The 19,235-nt window shown below is 34.6% G+C and overlaps 1 protein-coding gene across 3 annotated transcripts in view; it reads left to right on the forward strand.

Moving 5' to 3' along the window:
- Positions 1–19,235, forward strand: part of FTO (FTO alpha-ketoglutarate dependent dioxygenase) — a 435,871-nt gene that overhangs the window by 197,243 nt on the left and 219,393 nt on the right. For 2 of the 3 annotated variants that reach the window (XM_051979857.1, XM_051979858.1), the window contains exon 7: positions 7,195–7,314. In XM_051979857.1, coding sequence (XP_051835817.1) covers positions 7,195–7,314 — 120 coding nt within the window. Of the gene's footprint in view, positions 1–7,194; positions 7,315–18,193; positions 18,931–19,235 lie in introns of those variants that run through there. The other variant, XM_051979859.1, reaches the window with a different exon arrangement.

The following is a 19,235-nucleotide window of genomic DNA, read 5'->3' on the forward strand; positions in this document are numbered from 1 at the left end:
AGCCTTTATTAGTATTGGGGTACCCTATAAAAGAGTACCAGGAGGCCTCCTTTCTGGAATTTAGAGTGTGGTGAAATCAAGAAGTCTTCTAGAAATCATGGGATTAGAAGTTCTAGCATCATGGCCATTTTCCTGGCTGTATTAATAGTGGACAGAACTGATTTGTTTCACTTTTTCTCTCTCATTCCGCTCTCCCTCATCCCCAGGAAAAAAGAAACAAAGAAAACCAAACTCAACTTGAAGGGCCATGCTAACAGTAGATGCTATTCTTGAATACACACTTCGGCCTCCCTTCCTCCCCTATCTTTCTCTTGACTTCCTGTCATGTTTTATCAGCATCAAATGAAAAAAAAAATAAAGCTGTATACATAGACTGTTTATTCAACAGCCAGAATATTGTCATTTGAACCCATCTGCTTCAGAATGTATCTGGCACGTTTGGTTTTTTTTTTTTTTTTTTTTTTTTTTTTTTTTTTTTTACTTTGTACATATGGGGAATGAGCAAGAAACTTTAGCTGGGTGTGAGACAGGCCAGCAACCTGAGGTTGAATGGAGACCTTGAATCTGTATTTTATGTGTTCCAACTACCCTTTTCTGTGGTGCCTCCATCTTTGATTTTTCAAGGTCATCTCCTTATTTGAGAGATTAATTCCACATGTCGAGGCATATTGTCAAATATTGTTCTCTTACCACACAAGTAGGCCTAAGTTTCAGTGTTTGCCCACTTGTGTGTACTTAGTTCTTTGCTGTTAAGTGAAATCTTACATTTATAATAACTGTCCACTTCTCTTTTGTTTTCTTCAAGCTTAAAGACCAAATAGATGCCTTTAGTTTATTAATTATAAGATAAAGCTTTGCTGTTCTAACTTCAGGCTATATGAGCTAAGAAGTACGCCTTTTTTGTATGCTTTAAATGATTTCAATTCAATTCAATATCAAATATATTTTGATCTTGCTGAATGCAAAACATTGTGCAAGGTATTAGGTGAAATACAAAGTTTAAATTAGATATGATCCCTTTATTCATGGAATTTAACATCTTATGTGCAAAACCCTATAGATTTATAAAACTTAGTATCCTGGTGTCACATCTCAATTCTTATGTCATTTTCTTTATATAAAAAGATGAAAGAACATAGAAAAAATTTGAATACTTTTTAACAAGTAACTTTTAAGTTTTAAGATTTAACAGTCTTAATCTATTATCTTCTCTCTTCAAAAATACTGAAGTGAGTCACATATCAAATTGAAACAAATGTTAGATCCTTTTTTCTAGTAGAATATAAGCTTTTTGAGAATGAGAGCTTTTTCAATTTTATATGTATAATAATATGTGTGTATATATATATCTATATCTATATCTATCTATCTATCTATATCTCTTTTGAGGTAGTGTTATGATATCCACATAGAGATTGTTTGTAGGCATTTGGAATGTCAGTCTGAAGGTTGGAAGAGAGGTCAATCCAAATGAAATTATCAAGTGAGAAAGGATGGGGTAAGAGAGTAGGGGGTAACAAACACCACCCTCCAGAATTGGAAACAAGACAAACCTGATAGAGTGTGAGTATGCTTAGGGGAATGGAGTCAAGTGTTTTTTGGAGTGTCAAATGTTACTGGAATATATAAAAAAAAAGATTAAGATTTTAAGAAAGCCATTGGATTCCAGTTGAACTGCAAGGGATAAGTATGACCACTTTTTCAGGAGGACTTGTTTGAAGTGTTCACTTTCAAGTTCCTTAGACATTCCTGAAGGAAATTTGTTTCACAAACTGAAATCTCCTCCACTTTCAAAAATTTTTGGACTCCCTCTCTGAGCTACAGCCAAGTGAAAATTGTTCTCCTTTGCCTTATGACCCTTTTAGGAAGGGCAAAGTCTGCCTATCTGTATGTTTTTTCCTTAATAAAACAATATACACTTTAGTTGCCTCATTTTATTGTTGGTTACCTCTTTTTTTTTTACTTTATTTTTTTTTTTTTGCTGGACAGTGGGAATAGACTGGGTTCATCCATCACTAAGTAGCTCATTCCTCCTTCTGATCTCCAAGAATAAAATTGAAGATGCAAAGTTTTTTTTACAAAAGAAGACTAGACTACATTTTACTATAGGAATGACTTGGGTAATTAGTGATTATCAGAAGAGTCTTTTCTGAACTTCTTTATGTTAGCATGATTGGTTACTCAATTTTATCAAAGCTATTGTGACTATTATAGTATCCATTATAGCATTAGTGAAGGGCTCAGTGTGTAGTAACTACATTTTTTTTTTTACTATTATATGCTTCTTTTTACTATTACCTACTTCTCTTCTTCAACAGAGTTTTCATTCATTTAATTTAGTCTTAACTATACAGTGAGAAACAAATTCATTTGAAAGAAAATTTGTATAGATTGTCTCATGTCACAATTATGAAGAATAGCACTATTCAAAGGCACTATAAGACTGATGTGCATTTTGAGTGCTCAGAGCAAAATGAAAGCTTGGCAGCAGGTTGGTAGGTACAAAAGGAAAGCAATATAGATCACCTCCATGGGCAGCACTTAATAATCAGTGCATTTTAATAATTGGCAGAGATACTTCAGTACACAAAATGTCAAATGATACTGGTGGCCTTTACTACCCAGCATTCACTGGTATTCTGAAAATAGGTTTTTAATCATGATGTAAAGAACCCCAACAGTGGGCTGATGTTGGACATAAAGTATACAGTCCTTTTACCTCTTTGCATTCCTTTGACTTCATTGGCCTTTAGGGTTTATACTAGTTAGTGACCACATGATTAACGTACTGAATTTTTTGTCCATGAGAAATACTTTCCTGTGTAGTAATTTCTATTATATATCATGGTCAAATAATAAAGCTTTTCTAAGTTAACCAGAGGCAACATGGGAAAGCTGCCAATTTATTGAAAAACAGAATTTGTGAAAAGGAAAAATAATGTAATGAACAAAAGAATTCAATTGACCAGATGCAAAAGGAGCTAAAAAAGGTAACTGAAGAAAATAATACACTAAAAATTAGAATTGAACAAATTGAAGCAAGTGACTCAATAAGACTTCAAGAATCAGTCAAACAGAACCAAAAAAAAAATAGAAGAAAATATGAAATACCTTCTAAGAAAAAACAACAGAGACAACATGGGAAAATGCTGGCTTTGAAGTTGGAAGACTTGAGTTTGAAGCTTGGTTCTGTCATTCCCTGTGTCACTTTAGGCAAGTCATCTCTCTCTCTCTCTCTCTCTCTCTCTCTCTCTCTCTCCCTTTTTTTCTCTCTCTCTCTTTATATATGTGTGTGTGTGTGTGTGTATGTATGTATGTATATATATATATATATATATATACATATACATATATATATATGTATATGTGTGTATGTATATATATATATATATAAAACAAGGAGGTCAAATTTAGTGGGGATGTATCTATAAGGCTCCCTTTCCAGCATTAAATCTTTAATCCTAGGCCTTAATTATATATACCATAGATGAATTACCAATTTGTTATTACATCCAATCCAATAAAACACAACACTTATTTAAGACTAAACATTATTTTAGCTTTCTTTGATAATTCAGAAAGTCCCTCAGGATCTCACAATGTTTATGGTAGTGATCATGAATATTAATTATCATTGTACTATAGATCTTTTAAAAGCTCATTAATAGGGAAGTCATGATCTCATGTATGAAAAGTGTAAATTAGAAAGGATCTAGTGAAATCTGTGCTTCTGTAGTAAATCTCTCTGTGATCTGCTTCTTAGAGGTTCTTTGCACTTTTGTAGTTTCCCCTCTCCACATCCCCAAATTCCAGCATCATTTGAGCTGTAGGTAACTTTTCTTGCATTTTTACTCCATTAGTTAGAAGAATTCTTGGAAAAAGTAACCCCCCCAGAGAGGGATAGGAAGCTTAACCCTCTCCTAAGTCACTCATCATTACTGGTTTTTGAGTCTTAAGTAACAATATCTCACTTCCATGTTTACCCAGTACAAACTGTTTCACCAGCATTTGTGCAGTTTTAGTTGTTATTTTTTCCAAATAATGTGAAGCTTCTATTTTTTATCCTCCTTTCCTAGTGTCTGATACTTAGGATGTCTTATCCTCATTCACACTCCAGGATTCAGCCGAAGCAGCTTAGAATACACTTTCCTCTTCTAAATTAATTTCAGTAAAAGATTTAGCTGATTTTCTTGGCATGGGTGGGACCTGATTGAAGTCCTGGAAGATATCCATCATGGTTTCGTCTCCATTTCATTGAGATGAAAAGCAAGGCAATGAAGATAAATAAAATGTACAGTAAATGGGTTTGATGCCAATAAAGATTCTGCCTCCCTGGGAGGAACATCGTGGCTCAAACTCTTGCTAGTAGCTCTGCAGAGAAACCTGATGGTCAGGTTATGGAAAGGGATTTGAGTTTTTCTTTAAGGGTGTGTGTGTGTGTGTGTGTGTGTGTGTGTGTGTGTGTGTGTGTGTGTGTGTATTTTCCTTTCATAAGGAAGCTAAAGGCAACCCAAACAAACAAAAAATCTCCAAATGTTAGCCATTTATGGGGAAGAAGAGACTTAGCACTATAAATAGGTAGGGTGTTCTCTCATCCTACTTTCTGCTAATTGGGTCCCTAAAAATGTTATCATCTTGACCTAGCTAACAAGGTTTGAAGAAAGTTTAATTTACACAAATATAAAATTGGTATATTTTCATGCGCTACCACAATTCAATGCTTGTCATTATCTGTTTGGTTTTCTGGAATATCATAGCTGCCAGGATTGGTATGTTTGTCCCTTTCAGTAGAAATCATCAGACTTCTGACCCTAAAGCTGTCACCCCCCCCCCCCCCCCCCCGCCTTTTTTTTTTTTGACTCTTGGTGCTCTGCCGATAGATTTATTATTGTCACATGAACAAATCTGTGAACTTCATTAGAAAGAACTTGTTTTTCTCATGATAAATGCATAGTTGAACTTGTATTCTCTTAGTTGAACTACATGTGTAGTTCTCTTTGAAAATACTTAGTTTACTTCTGTTAACTACTATCTTTTTAATACCACAGATAAGTTCAAGCAACTGTTGTCTTAATATTGTTCACATTCCTTTTTTTGTTTAAACAGCTTTCAATGAAATCAGTTCTGCATATCAAACAAACATTTAGTTAATGTAAACTAAAACCTTTTCAGACTTTTGAAGTTGCAGTGTTTATACTTGGTGTTCTCAAGTTAGGTATTTAAGCCATTTTCACCATTGTTACACCTTCATAAGTTGCCTTTGTTTGCCTCAGGAAAATTCAATATGGATAAGCAAAAAAAAAAAAAAAATTCTTTGTGGGAACAGGTGATGATTATAACCATGTTGATTCTGTATATGGAACATAACTACCATAGCAAAGTTAAGTAGTGAGACCTATATACTTCTTCAAAGGCTTAGACAAAAAAGAAATATTTTAGGGTGCATATGGCTGATGCAGGGAGGGTAAAATTCCAAATATATTTTCTACCTGGAGGTAAATAAGGAAAGACTTAACAATAGATAGGAAAATATTTGTTGACTCACACAAAAATTCCTGTTACATAAGGAATAAAATATGTTTTCAGCATCTTTGCTACCATCTTAGAACATACTGATATTTTGGTTTGTTGAGTGGGAAGTGATGTGCTACATAGCCTATTTTAAATTGGTTTAAATTGGTTATAAAAACTTTGCCCCTTGATTGGAAATGGGTCTGAGCCTTCAAATTCTTTTGAGACACCTTGTGATACTAGTCTGGAACCACAACCTTTTTGGGGTTCCCCTTGAACTTCAACGGGAAAGTGTCTAGTTGCAGAGCTTAGTAAGCTATATTATATATCTCTGAGTAATTGTGTATGTGCATATATATGTACGTATGTATACATGAAGGGCAGCATGACATAGCAGCTAGAGAGCAAGCTTTGAGTCAAGAATACCTTGGTTCAAGTTCCTCCTTTGACTCATATTTGCTATTTGACCTTGGAGCAAAGTATTTAATTAATCTCATTCCCTGGCCATTCTTCAACTCTTCTTTAAGAGAAGAGCTCTTAAACCTTTTTATTTCTGATCTGAATCCCTTAAATCCCTGAGCCCCTTTCTTAGAATTCTTTTAAATACACAAAAATGAAATACTTAGGAATATTAAAAAAAAACCAATTTTATTAAAATATTTACTGCAACTAAAAAAATTAAATCGGACAATTAAAAAAAATTCTAGGTTAATAATTCCTACTCTAAGACTTAAGTTGTAGAACACAGGTGTATATATCTTTGTATTAGTAGAAAGAAGTCTATTACTTAGAGTTTCCTAGATCATTGAAATCTTGGGTTTCTCAAATCTTTATATAGAATAAACACATATGCACAGTTATATCTATATGATTTATAGATCTATATGATGTATAGAAATTTGGCTTGAATCTGTTATTTTAATCATCAGTGCAAGAATCTAGTATTGAAACTCCCTCCACCAATGAAAATTAGCATTCATTATAAATTAGTACTAATTTAATAGTCTTAGTGAATAAATGAGGACCTTTAGAGAACTGATTTACTCATGGGAACTCGACTAGTATGTCAGAGATAAAATTCATACCTAGGTCTTTCGAACTCCAGAACTGGCCTTCTAGCCACTGTGTCCTGCTGCTCCATAGCTGTTCTTGATCTTCATTGTTCATTTTTTCTTTTTCTTTAGAACCTCAAGTCCTTTCTTGATATGATATCCATCTCCCTTTAATAGGGGGATGAATGATTCAGGTTATAATGCACTTCTCTATTTTCTACATTTAAGTGTCTACATTTAACACACTTTAAAAAATCTGACATCTTGAAGGATATGTCACTGTGTGTTATGTATAAATTTAAAAAAAAGTTTTTAATAAAAGTTATATTTTAATAAAATAATAAAGTTTAATAAAGGTTCTGTCTCATTGTATCCTTTCCATGATTCCGTTCTTTGCTTCCAGCCTTCAGCCTGATCCGGTGACACCTATGGAGTTTGGTTTCTTTTGTAGTTCAGGGATTCAGAACTTCTAATTTCAAGAATTTTAAAAAATGAGTTCCAGGCTCTAAATGAAATTGGAAATCATTTGTTACCCTTCTTTCTGATTCCCATTAAATTACTATAGGAGATTTGAATTAAGACAGAGTTTGTGTCAGCTTAATCATAGCACTATTCTGTTTGTGGCCTACAGGTGGAGTTTGAATGGCTAAGGCAGTTTTGGTTTCACGGCCATCGCTACAAAAAGTGCACAGATTGGTGGCATCTACCCATGTCTGAACTGGAAGGACTGTGGAAAAAGATGGAATGTGTGGTAAGTAATTTAGTGCTGAGGACCATTTTTTCGGAGGTGTTTATTACTAAAAAATGTATCTGAATGGTCATTTCCCCATAGATGCTTAACCCATGATAAACCAACTTTTTAATTTCAGTTAATTCTTAGCCAACTCATAGGAGTATCTAGGGTTCTCTGTATACCACTTGGCAATGAAAAATTGTTAAATTTGATAAATTTAAAGATTAAAATAAACTCAGAAAAAGTTATGAAAGAATTGAATAAACTGGGAATAGATAATAGCACTTCATAGTACTTGATATCTAAGTACCCTTGGAACAATTAACCCAACAGCAATAACTACTCTTAATCCCTATTTTACAAATAAAGAAATGGAGTCAGTCATTGAGCCAAAGCCCAAGGGGAATCCATGTCATTGATAGGATCAAAATCTGAAGATCCTGACATTTCTTCCTTCAAACTCAGACCACTGAACTTTGTCTGTTCTCTCTTCCCCACCTCTTCGCCTCCTCCCCTTTTTTCCATTTTGCTTTTAATGACACAAAGGATAGCATTTTCCCACAAGTAAATTAATGCATAGGTTGTTGTAACACTGAGCCTGAGGCGATGGCAGTTGCAGCTAAACCTCCATGCTGTTTGAAAGTTTACACCTGAATACAGTCTGTTGCAGATTAATGGGATTTGGGTGAAGATATCTTCCTATTCAAATAAAGTGTGGGTGCCTATTTCTGACAGTCTCCATTTAAACTGCCAAGCCAGCTTTAGGATCTTAATTTAATTCCTATCTATGTTGGGTGTGTCTGTATTTGAAAATAGGGACATTAAAAAGTCGGATTAGCAGAAAAAGGAAATTTTACTGTGTTATTATTATTGATTTTTCAACTAACAACAGTGGGAGTAAAGTTTGTCCTAGACGTTAGGAATTACATGTTTGAGATCTTTAGGTATTACAGATATCATCCATATTATGTATTGTAAATTCCCTTCTAAAAAATCCTGTGATTCAATTACAGTTTATAATTGAGGAGAAACTGTGAAGGGAAGACAGCATTATTATTTTATAGACCTTCAGTAAAAGAACCCAGAGGAGCAGCCAATTTGGGAATCCTCCAAAGCTAGTTTTTCTACAATTGGTGTATCATTACTGTGTGCTCAGATTGAAACAGTGGCCTCAGTGTCTCTTTCTTTCATCATGACTCAGGATGATATTTATCAGTAGGAAATTACTGTTTGGGACAAGACAAGTTGAGAAGCTGCTTCTAATTTAAGTTTAACCTTGAAAAAAATATTTTATGACTCTTTAAGCATTTTAATCACACAATTAATTTTAGCCATCACAGGATGACTCAAGTAGAATGATAATTGGATATGTCCATTCTTTTATATCTGCTAATGTATAATAGCTAAGAACCTAGGGTGGAGATGGGGAGTAAGAACAGAGAAGAGAAGGTATTAGAGGGATAGAGAAGAGGGGAGGTTAGTTAATTTAAGGCCCTATTTTATCTCTTCATAGTCTAGCCTTTTTTTTTTTTTTTTTTTTTTTTTTCATTCCTTCAATTTTAAGCAGTAGGGGGCAATGTTTAGCTACCTTTCGGAGACAACAGGATTCTAGGTTTTGAGGAAAATGCATAGAAATGTACCATTAACTGTCAAGAATTATCCCTGTTGCTTCAAGTTAGCTGTAATCTCTAAGATTCCATAACACAGGAAATCAGTTGTGGGTTAACAAATTCAACAGCAATTTAACATAAAAAGTGCAGTGTTTGGAGCACATTTGGATTCTATAGAATTAGGTTAATCAAAAAAGCATTGCTGAATGTACTCCCTTGGCTTTTAGGCAGTATATTACTCAAAATTATAATAATTTTCAATGAATAATTATGCTTTTTCTGGTAATGTAAAATAGCATATGTGGGGGATCTCTTCTAATAAATGGACTCTGTGTTTTCAAAAACATCATTGATTTTTCTCTTTTGGAAGCCAGACCAAAAATCCTTAACAGGCAATGAATGCATTCACTTTTTACTTATGAGTTAAATAAGATTTGGAAATAGTTTTATATAGAGAAGAGACTTAAACAGAATTTTTTTTTTTTTAACTTTCAGCATTCCCACATTTACTGTGTGTTGGAAGGCAAAGGGAAAAAGTGGGACAAAGGAAAAAAGAAAAATGAGTTCTTAAATAGCTTTTCCTCTATTAATGGTAATTACTTCACATGTTATAACCAGTCATATATTTCAAAAAATTTATCATCTGCCTAAGCCTCATGGTTCTCCCTATGTGAGTCTTTCCCTCATCCCCTACTGTACCCGAGCCCCTACTTCTAATTCCTTGTTCCAGCAAGCACACATTTTTTATCATGCTGTTTATTCTTGGCATTTCTCTCCCTGAGGATGGTTTTACTCTGCACTTGCTCTTGTGATGTAAATGTTAAACCTTATATTTGAATGACAGTATGATAAAATTTCACATTTTCCCTGAATATTACCTCATGAATTTAGAGACCTTAAAACTGAAGTACATAGCCTTCCCTTTACAGCCCAAGTATCTCTCTAGCCTTTCTCTCTCCTCTCTTCCCTTTCTTTTTCAAGAAAAAAGGACTAAGGCTATTCAGATGCTTGTATTTTATTAAAAACAAACAATAAGTCCCAATGACCACTCCCTTATCCCAGATTAACATATTATCAAGAGACTCTTCTGGATAAGTGTCCACTGAATTCAAAGAAAGAGTTACCATTTGAAAGAGACTGTACAAGCTTTGCTTTCTGGGTAAAGAGAAGTATGAAAAGCTGAAATCTCTTGTGATGTGAGAAAGTGTTACTGTAGCTGTAGATTCAGTGGATAGGCCATTTGTCTCTCAGGGTCTGGTATCATTCCTGCCTTGAAAAACTGACATTTATTTTACTTATAAAAATGTTTTAACACCATCAAATTCATGAGGATACAGAAAAAGACAGTGGAATGTGGAGCCTTCCAAATTAATGGGATATATTCATTTTCTTTTTAACTCAATTATCTCAGTGAAGACCAGTGAATATACTTTTGGAATTTTTTCCAACACAAAACATTTTTAAAAAAATATTATTTATTTACATATGTGTGAGAAATTTCTTTGTGCTTATGTATCTAGTGTTCCAATAAGAAAGAAAAGACCAGACCCTCATAGTTTGGTGTGTTATGAATTGTGTTTCCTTCCTTGACAATTTCTTTTGCTGAGTGGTAGTGTATTTATATGGCAGTTGGCCTTAATAACCTTTATTGACTTGAGTGGATAGAAGCCAAGACTAGGATTATTAAAATGTATCCGTTTCAAGGCAGTACAAAATCACAACATGTATAATTATGTTAGGTAGGCTACAGGCTCCATTTAATCCCACCCATTTATGTTAAAATTTGGCAGAAAGAGCAGTCATGGCATTGAAAACATTAAAAGATGCAGAAAATTAGTGAGAGTTTTATGGAATGTCATTCCATTTGCTTGTTGTTAAAGCTTTTCAAGAGAGAATGGTGAAACTTCACAAAGTTAAAAGTGACTTTTAAATACAGAAATTTTAGTTGTTTAATTTTAAAATGACATCTTTCTTTTTGGTCGGGGCTTTCCTAAAGCTACTATGAAATTTTAATTGTAGCATCCTATCCATTTTAGCTATTTTAAATATATACATACAGACATATTTATAACTATATATCTATATAAATAAATAAATAAATAGTAATAGGGAATAAAGTGTGTGTGGAACAGAGAAGCAATTTGTTTCTAAGGGAATTAATGAAGCTATTATAGCATTTTTGGCTTTTATTTCAAGCTGAGATGTAGAACAAGATGGGTTTTTCACATATCAGACCGGTATTTCCTATTACAGCTAAAGGTAAAGCTAAAGATACCATCATGCATTATTTTTGAAAATAAAATAGAATTCTAGTTTAAATAAAAAATTAATCTCAGTTAATTGTAAATATTAAAACAGATACATTCATTTTGAGATTCCAGTATTCAGATCTAATATTTTTGAGTTATTGGAAAAATCTACTCTAGTCATTCAGAATTTGAAATTAAAAGTTTGATCATTCAGAATTTAGGCTTTCTTTGTTATACCCAGATTCAGTAGTGACTCAGACATACTATAAGCTTACTGATGTTTATGGCTTAGTAGGCTAGGCTCTTGAATGCCAAAACAGATCAGAAGGCTGCTCTTACATTAGGACTCTAAGGATCATCTTTCAGTTCTAATGGTCTAAATCCTTTTCTCAGCTTTGCTCTTCACAGACTTTTGATGAAGACTTTAAAAACAACAAGAGGTGTTTGGGGGGAGGTGAGAGGCAGAGGATAGAAAATTTAAAGAGTAAATTTTTAAATAATTTCTTTAGTAATTATGAAAGATATTGTTTTCTTCCCCTTCTTTCACCTCTCCCCCCTTTTTTCCCACTTATGTAATTTTTCTGGCTCATGTTTTTCCATTCTTCTTCTTAGAGACTATAGTTATTAATGAAAAAAAATTGTTATGTAACTTGCCCTTTTTGAGGGGGATGGGAGAATTTACACTTCCAAAAGAATTCAGGCTTAAGCCTCCAAAACAGAGTATGTGCTGAAAGCACAAAGAACTGTATTTATGCTTCTCTTTGAAGTGTGTGTGTGTGTGTGTGTGTGTGTGTGTGTGTGTGTGTGTGTGTTTGCAACAGGATAAGGAAAATTTTAGAAACTGTCTGATAGTGTTCAGGGTAAATACTTAAACCCCTTTAGAGAATTTCACACACAGATACTGTGCAGCAGAAAAAAAGGGATACTTATGTTTCTTAAAGCTGCTACAGCCTACAGCTTTGTACTTAAAGACAGAGGTGTTGAATAGAATTCTATTGAGGATACATCCAGTGACAATATCTTCTGGAACATCAGAGCAAACCAGTGGGTAGGACTTTCTATTTTTAACCCTTCCATGAGCGAGTCAGTGGAGATTTGAGCTTTGTTAGTATGAAAGTGCTTGAGCATGCCTGTTCTGTATACCAAGAATGTGAAGAGGTGCAATACCCCTGTGCCTCCTTTCTTCACATGAGAAGAACAGGGCTGAAAATGCTGAAGGTTATGAAACTGACAGGAGCCAGAAAATGCCAGCTATAGCCATGGCACAGCCTTTTCTCTCCCAACTCAAATTTGGGTATGGAGAGAGAGAAACCAGAATGGACAGGCTTTCAGTTTCAGGTTTGATTTCCAGGATATTGTTGGGTTCTATCTGTCTTTATTATATACACATAATTAAAATGTTGCATACTTATGTGACTATCCTGAATTTTTATACTTTAAGCTATACTTCTCAGAAGAACTTAAGTATGGAGAAATCAATGTTTTTAGGTAAAGCAATGAATATACTCAGTTTTCCTCCTAAGGTGCTAATTCACTGTTTGAATTTATTTGCATTCATTTTGACTAGCAGATCATCACCATGTTTTCAGACGTGATCTCAGACACCCTGATGTTAGAACTGGCTGTCATTGCTTTCAACAATGGAATTGTCTAAAAACTGCAGCACACAGTTTTTTTTTCCCCCATAGATTTTTCAAATAATTCAGCTTTGGCTTCCTATTTAATTATTATAAGTCATTTAACTTTGAAACGGGCCAAAGATTTAAATATTCTTTCAGCTTCTAGTTTAGCAGTTGTTCCACAGAGCTTTCTTTTCAGTTCTAGCTCTGAGTAATATGAAGGAAGGAAAAGAAAATCCTCATCATTTGCTAGTTCTTGTTACTGGGAATATTCTCAGGATTTTCTTTTAGATCAGTCTTTTTTTGGGGGGGGGGCGGGGCAGAGGGTAAGTAATTACCTAATGTTATTGCCCTCTAACTAAAGTTATTGTTAGGATCAAATGAGGTCATATATGTATGAACTTGCTTTGAAAGGAGGTAAATAAAACTCTTCCCCAAATTCAGAGTAGTGAGTGTAGTACCTTAAGTAGTCCCCGAGTTATGAACAGTGACTAAAAACAACCACATACATGATATAATACTGTTGATTAATAATAACAATTTCATGTATGTATATATACTATGTGTATATGTATATATGTGTGTATATACTTTAAAATTTGCAAAATTACTTATATATATTATCTTGTTTTCTCCATCCTTCCCATGACAAAGATACCTTCCGCTGCTAGAACCCTTCACAACTGATGATTTCTCCAACAAAACCTTTTCTCCATTGATGCCCTTTGTTGCCAGAACTACTGATACTTCCTAGAAGAATTGCAAATGAGAGGATTTTCTCTGATCTCTATACACATACACACATACCACACCCATTCCAAAATTGAACTCAGGGCTTAAGGCTTAATACTTCTCATTTTCCTTTTGATGTATCTCACCTTAAACACTATTATATCGGTAGTCTGGACCCTACTCCATTTCTCCCTAATTTCCCCCCCCTGTACAATTGATGTACTCATATCAGATTTCTATACTTAATGGTCAAAGGATTCAAGGATGTATTTAGAGAAATTCCTGGCTCTGGAGTACTATTAATATCATTTCAAGCACATTATGGGTTTTGTAACTTTCATGGGTTGCTTCGAGAATCTAACTCACATTTATAATATTGTCTTTATGACATAAAGAGCCAAACTTCTGTCTTATAAGTAAATTTTTAAAAGATTAAACTTTTCATCAATTACCTATGTCATTCTTATTTTCAGCTATCATTATCCTTCTCTTATAATCATCATTTGCAAGAAAGCTACCTGGATGAAAAGGGGTCACAAGTGGGAAAAGTATAAGAAACCCTGCTCTACATTTTGTTCTCCATTTTAGTGGCTTTTTGGTTTCTTGTAATTCTTTTCCCTTTTGTTTTGATTTTTCTTTCACAACAGGAGTAATTTGGAAATATCTTTAAAATGATTTACATGTATAACATATATCAGAATGCTTGCTGTCTTGGAGGAGGGGAAGGGAGAGAGGAAAAAAATTTGGAGTTCAAAATCTTATAAAAGTGAATGTTGAAAATTATCTTTACATGATATTAGAAAAAAATAAAATACTATAAAATGAGGAGAAAAAGAAGAAGAATCCCTGCTCTATGGTAATAGAATCTTAAGTTCAAACATACAGTGGGATATGCAGGGAAGAGAGTATTAGGTTTGCTGTAAGGAAGACTGGTTCAAATCCCAATGATATTTACTAACTCTGTGGGCCTCTCAGTGCCTCAGGCATTGAAGGAAGTTCCTAAATATTGCTTATTTACCAGTGGATTATCATTAAAAACAACAATAATAATGATTCTGTAAGAGTAGCCGATTTTATATAGTTCTTTAAAATGTTTTATAAAAGTTTGCATCTATTATCTCTTTTGATCTTTGTGATATGTTAGCCCCTGCTTGTTAGAAATAAGCAGTTCAAATGGACATCTTTGTATTGGTTTCTATTTTAATTTGTAAATATCTTTCTATTAAAGTAATGGCTGACTATTAAACTTCTAGCCTTATTCCATCCCATATGACTCAACAGATTTAGGAGGTCTGTGAGCCCTTGCATTTTTCATTTTATAAAATCTGACATATTCCAATACCCAGAAGAAAAAATATAATTTCCCTGATCCTCAGCTCCATGACCTGTGACAGCTTCAGCAATGTGGATACTTTATGAAACTTGGATGACTTCAAGAGATAGTATCTGGCTATCTAAGAATGCATATGAAACTACATTGGTCAAGTTCTACTTTTCTCTCCTATCCGTGTTACCCAGATTTTTTTTATTTGTCATGTTCTTGAAATCTTGGTTTCTCTTCATGGAAAGTCTTCTTATTTTAAAATTTTCTCTAGAGGATTTGTTTAAAACAAACAAACAAAAACAACCCAGTACCTAGATTCATCTCTAACAACATCATTGTAACATATCAGAGTGTACAGTACTCATGTGGAGTGACTCTTTGCATCTCTTTGGATGCTACTACTAAGAAAAACAAGTCCAAGGAGACTGAGTCCATTAATGCTTTAATGTGAAATAAGAATAATTTTAAACAAAAAAATATGTGCTAAGTCACCTGTTTTCACTAGAAGCAGCTCTGCTGCAATCTAACACAAAAGTAATATGTCTAAATATGATTTGTTGATGGTCTTTGCCTTTTGTTTAGTGCTTCTCCCTTTTCTTTGATAAAAGGATACAATTGAGTCCCAGAATTAGATAACTTTTTCAAAACAACAGCAGATTTGGACTCTTTACTACCAATCTCATAAGAGAACTAAAAAGAATAATATGACGAGGACAGGACTTGGGTGCAAAGATGTGTAAATGTGTAAATGTGTAGAAAATTGACTTGCTACTAGACAAAGTGAAAGCTGATTATTTCTCTTCTTTTGGGTTGGCAACTTCTTTTGATGATGGTATGCATATGACTATCTAGCTTAATTATTTTCTACATTTAATACAGGTCCTGGGAAAGGGATCTGGAAGTAACTGGGCTTTATGTCTTTGGCAAGAATCTTTACAATTAAATATACCTTGGTACATGGAAACAGACCTCCTGTCTTGGCTCTTAATGATTTTAGGATTTTACCTTTGAAGAATATAGAAATGAACACTCAACAGTGCATAGATCAGAAAATTAATTTTGTCCTTAAAAGGTTGAAAGAATATAGAGAAGATATTGAACTGTACTGCCAATGGTACTATTGGTATTTGGATCAAATGGAAGAAATTTGGATGGTTTTGGCCAGGATCTACTTTCATTGGTAGTCAGATTGTGCAAGCTACAAAAAAAGATTTTGATTGGAATAGCTTTTTTAAAAGTTTAAAACTATGCTCATTTTGTGAGTAGTTAATTTTTTGTCTCTCTTCAGGGACAGCCTGAATATATATGCATTATTTAGAGATCCTGGGTTATGTGGCTTGAATGAGCCTTCAGGCCGTGATATTTTTCTTCAATAGGTGAAAGACTGTGGCTTAATACTCTTAGTTAACTTAATTACATTATGACTTTTCCTCTTCTTTTAGTAGAATATCTTAGAATGCAGTTCATTTGCAAAGTATATTGCATAGTTGCAGACCAAAGCAAGCTCAGAAAAAGCCTAGGCTCTGATAATTATGATTCTAATGCCACTGAGGAAGGTCCTTGAAAAAAGAGAAATGGTTTCTTCTCCATAGTAATAAGAAAGGATTTCTCAAAACTAACTACAGTGATATATAATTGTCTCTCATCAAAATTATATCTCATCATTTCATTTTGCATTTTAGTTTTTAATAGTCCCATGATTAACTTTGGGTTTTGTTGAAAAAGGTCAAGAAATGAGCATAAGGGGAAAAAAAAATTCTGTTCATTCAGTATATCAAATTTAACCTATTGAGCATTTTCTATGCTCAGGGCAGGGCAGTTAGGTGGCCAGTGAGTAGAGTGCCAGGCCTAGAGTCAGGATACACATTTGGTCTTTTACCTTTAAGACTATGAGCCTATATAATATTTCAGTAAGTAAGGATGGGAACAGAAAAAAAGGACATTTTTTAGTAGAGAAAACAGCATGAACAAACACAGTGAGGTCTTTTATGATACAGGGAATAGATTAGTTTGGCAGGAGCAAAGAACTTGGTTCTGGAAGTGATAGGGGTGAGTCAAAAAAATAAGGATGGACCAGATTTCCAAAGACCTGATGAAGGAATTTAGATATTGTTTAGGCAGCATTTTTATCAAATTGGGTCAACTTAATTTCTTTGCTTTATTGGTGCTGTATTTTTGATATTAAAGTTTGTGTTTTGCATGAGATACCAGACCTAAGACTTTAGAGGGCATGCATGCACCTTGCTATGTGGAAGTGTGTGTGTGTGTGTGTGTGTGTGTGTGTGTGTGTGTGTAAAAATATATTAAAATGCCTCAGATATCCTATAAGGGTATCAAATCACTCCCTCATGATCCATATTGGATTAGTTGCCAAATTTTGTCGATTCTATCAGCATAATAGCTCTCATATCCAGCTTTGTTCTGCACGCCATGCTGACCAAGCTCTTACCAAGGCTACTGCAATAACCATTTAATTGATCTTTTCAGTCTCTCCTATCTCCAGTCCAACATCCTCAAAGTTGCCAAAGTGATATTCTTAAAGGGCTGATGTTTTGCTACTCTAGTGCCTGCCTGTTGCCTTTAACATCAAATTCAAACTCCTCTATTTGGCATTTAAAGCCCATTATAATCTGAAATTGTGCTTCCATTCCAGGCTTTTTTATATATTCGTATTCTCAATGCAGACTTTTCTAGCCAAATAGGCTTGCTTGCTATAATCCATATATGACATTCCATCTCCATGACTCTGCACAGTCAAAGACATTCCATGCCTGAAACGCACTCCTTCTTTACTGCCTGACTCCTAGAATCCCTATCTCTCTTTAAGGGTGAGCTCAAGACCTTCTTCATTCCCTAGCTTTTTCATTCTTCCCTCTCTGAAATTACTTGGAAGATAATTTTTTTTTTTTTACATTTTAGCTTATTATTTACTTTTAGCATTTTTTTCTCTTTAAATTTTGAGTATCAAATTCTTTCCCTTCCATTCCTTTCCCCCCATTCAGTGAGAAGGTAAGCAATGTGATAGCAATTATGCATATGAAATAATGCAAAACATAGTTTCATATTAGCTATGTTTTTTAAATGTACTTCTTACCGTGTTTCCCCAATAATAAGACCTATCCCGAAAATAAGCCCTCCCCTTACTGTGTAAGATTCCTCTAAAATAAGCCCTCCCCCGAAAATAAGCCCTATTGAGATTGCTACTGTAGTGAAGGTGATCCCTGGTGCTACACACTACATTACGGTACCCTCTGTATGTACCATGTTCCCCCCTTTCCCCCCCCCCAGTGAAATGCACGCCGCGCTCCGAGCTGCATCCAATCAGAGCTGCAGCAGTGAGTGCATCATCTTGTTCTTCCCCAGTGATTTGCTTGCTGGCGCCATTGAGAGCAGTGCCGCGGAGGAGAGCTGAGGCAGGACAACATAAAAACCCGGTATGTAAGTGGGAGTGAGGGGGCATGACGGAGGATAAGAGAAGAACTCAGGGGGCATGATGGAGGATAAAAGAAGAACTCAGGGGGCATGATGGAGGGTAAAAGAAGAACTCAGCCAGCACTCACCGCGCTAAAGAAATGAAGAACTTCCTTGCAGAGAGAAGAATAGATCAAGTAATGATTCCTGCGGGAATGACTGCCTATCTCCAGACCCTTGATATTGCAATAAACAAGCCATTCAAGGACCATTTGCGCATGGAAGTCAATGACTACATTGAAAACAGAATGGAAAGAAATCAGCATGGAAACTTTGTGAAGCCCTGTCTGCAAGAAGTCTGACTTGGGTGAAGAAGTCATGGGATAAAATTACTGACAGCTGTGTCGCCAAGGCACTACGAGCAGGTTACCTGGACAAGACATGTTCATTTAAAGAGAGCTATATTGCTGGACATGACAGATTGGGTCCACTTCTTCTGAAGGAAATAGAGGCACAAGACATCCAGGACGGAATTCAGGGTATGGACACTTATGACGATGTTGTTGAAGAAGATGACATGATCATTATTGAATAAAGGTACTTTTTTTGTTCACATTTACCTGTTTATTAAAATTGCTGTCAATGTTCATTAAAATAAGCCCTCCCCTGAAAATAAGCCCTCTGGTGTTTTTCTGTCCAAAAAAATACTAAGACAGTGTCTTATTATCGGGGAAACACGGTACATTGTTTGTATTGCCTTCTATTGTACACATATATTCTTCAATAGATTACGTGCTCTTTGAGGATACTGATTCCTTGATTCTTGCCTGATACATAATAGCTACTTAAGATACTTATTAAGTGTAGGATAACAGACATGTTGCGTTGGTGCTCTCTTCTATTTCCAATATTCCACCCAACGCCATGTGTCAGTGGTTGGACAACAATATCATTTGGTTATATACACTTAGTTATTCTGTATCTGAATTATTGT

The sequence above is a fragment of the Antechinus flavipes genome, chromosome 2 (genome assembly GCF_016432865.1).
Source record: "Antechinus flavipes isolate AdamAnt ecotype Samford, QLD, Australia chromosome 2, AdamAnt_v2, whole genome shotgun sequence".
Lineage (NCBI taxonomy): Eukaryota > Metazoa > Chordata > Mammalia > Dasyuromorphia > Dasyuridae > Antechinus > Antechinus flavipes.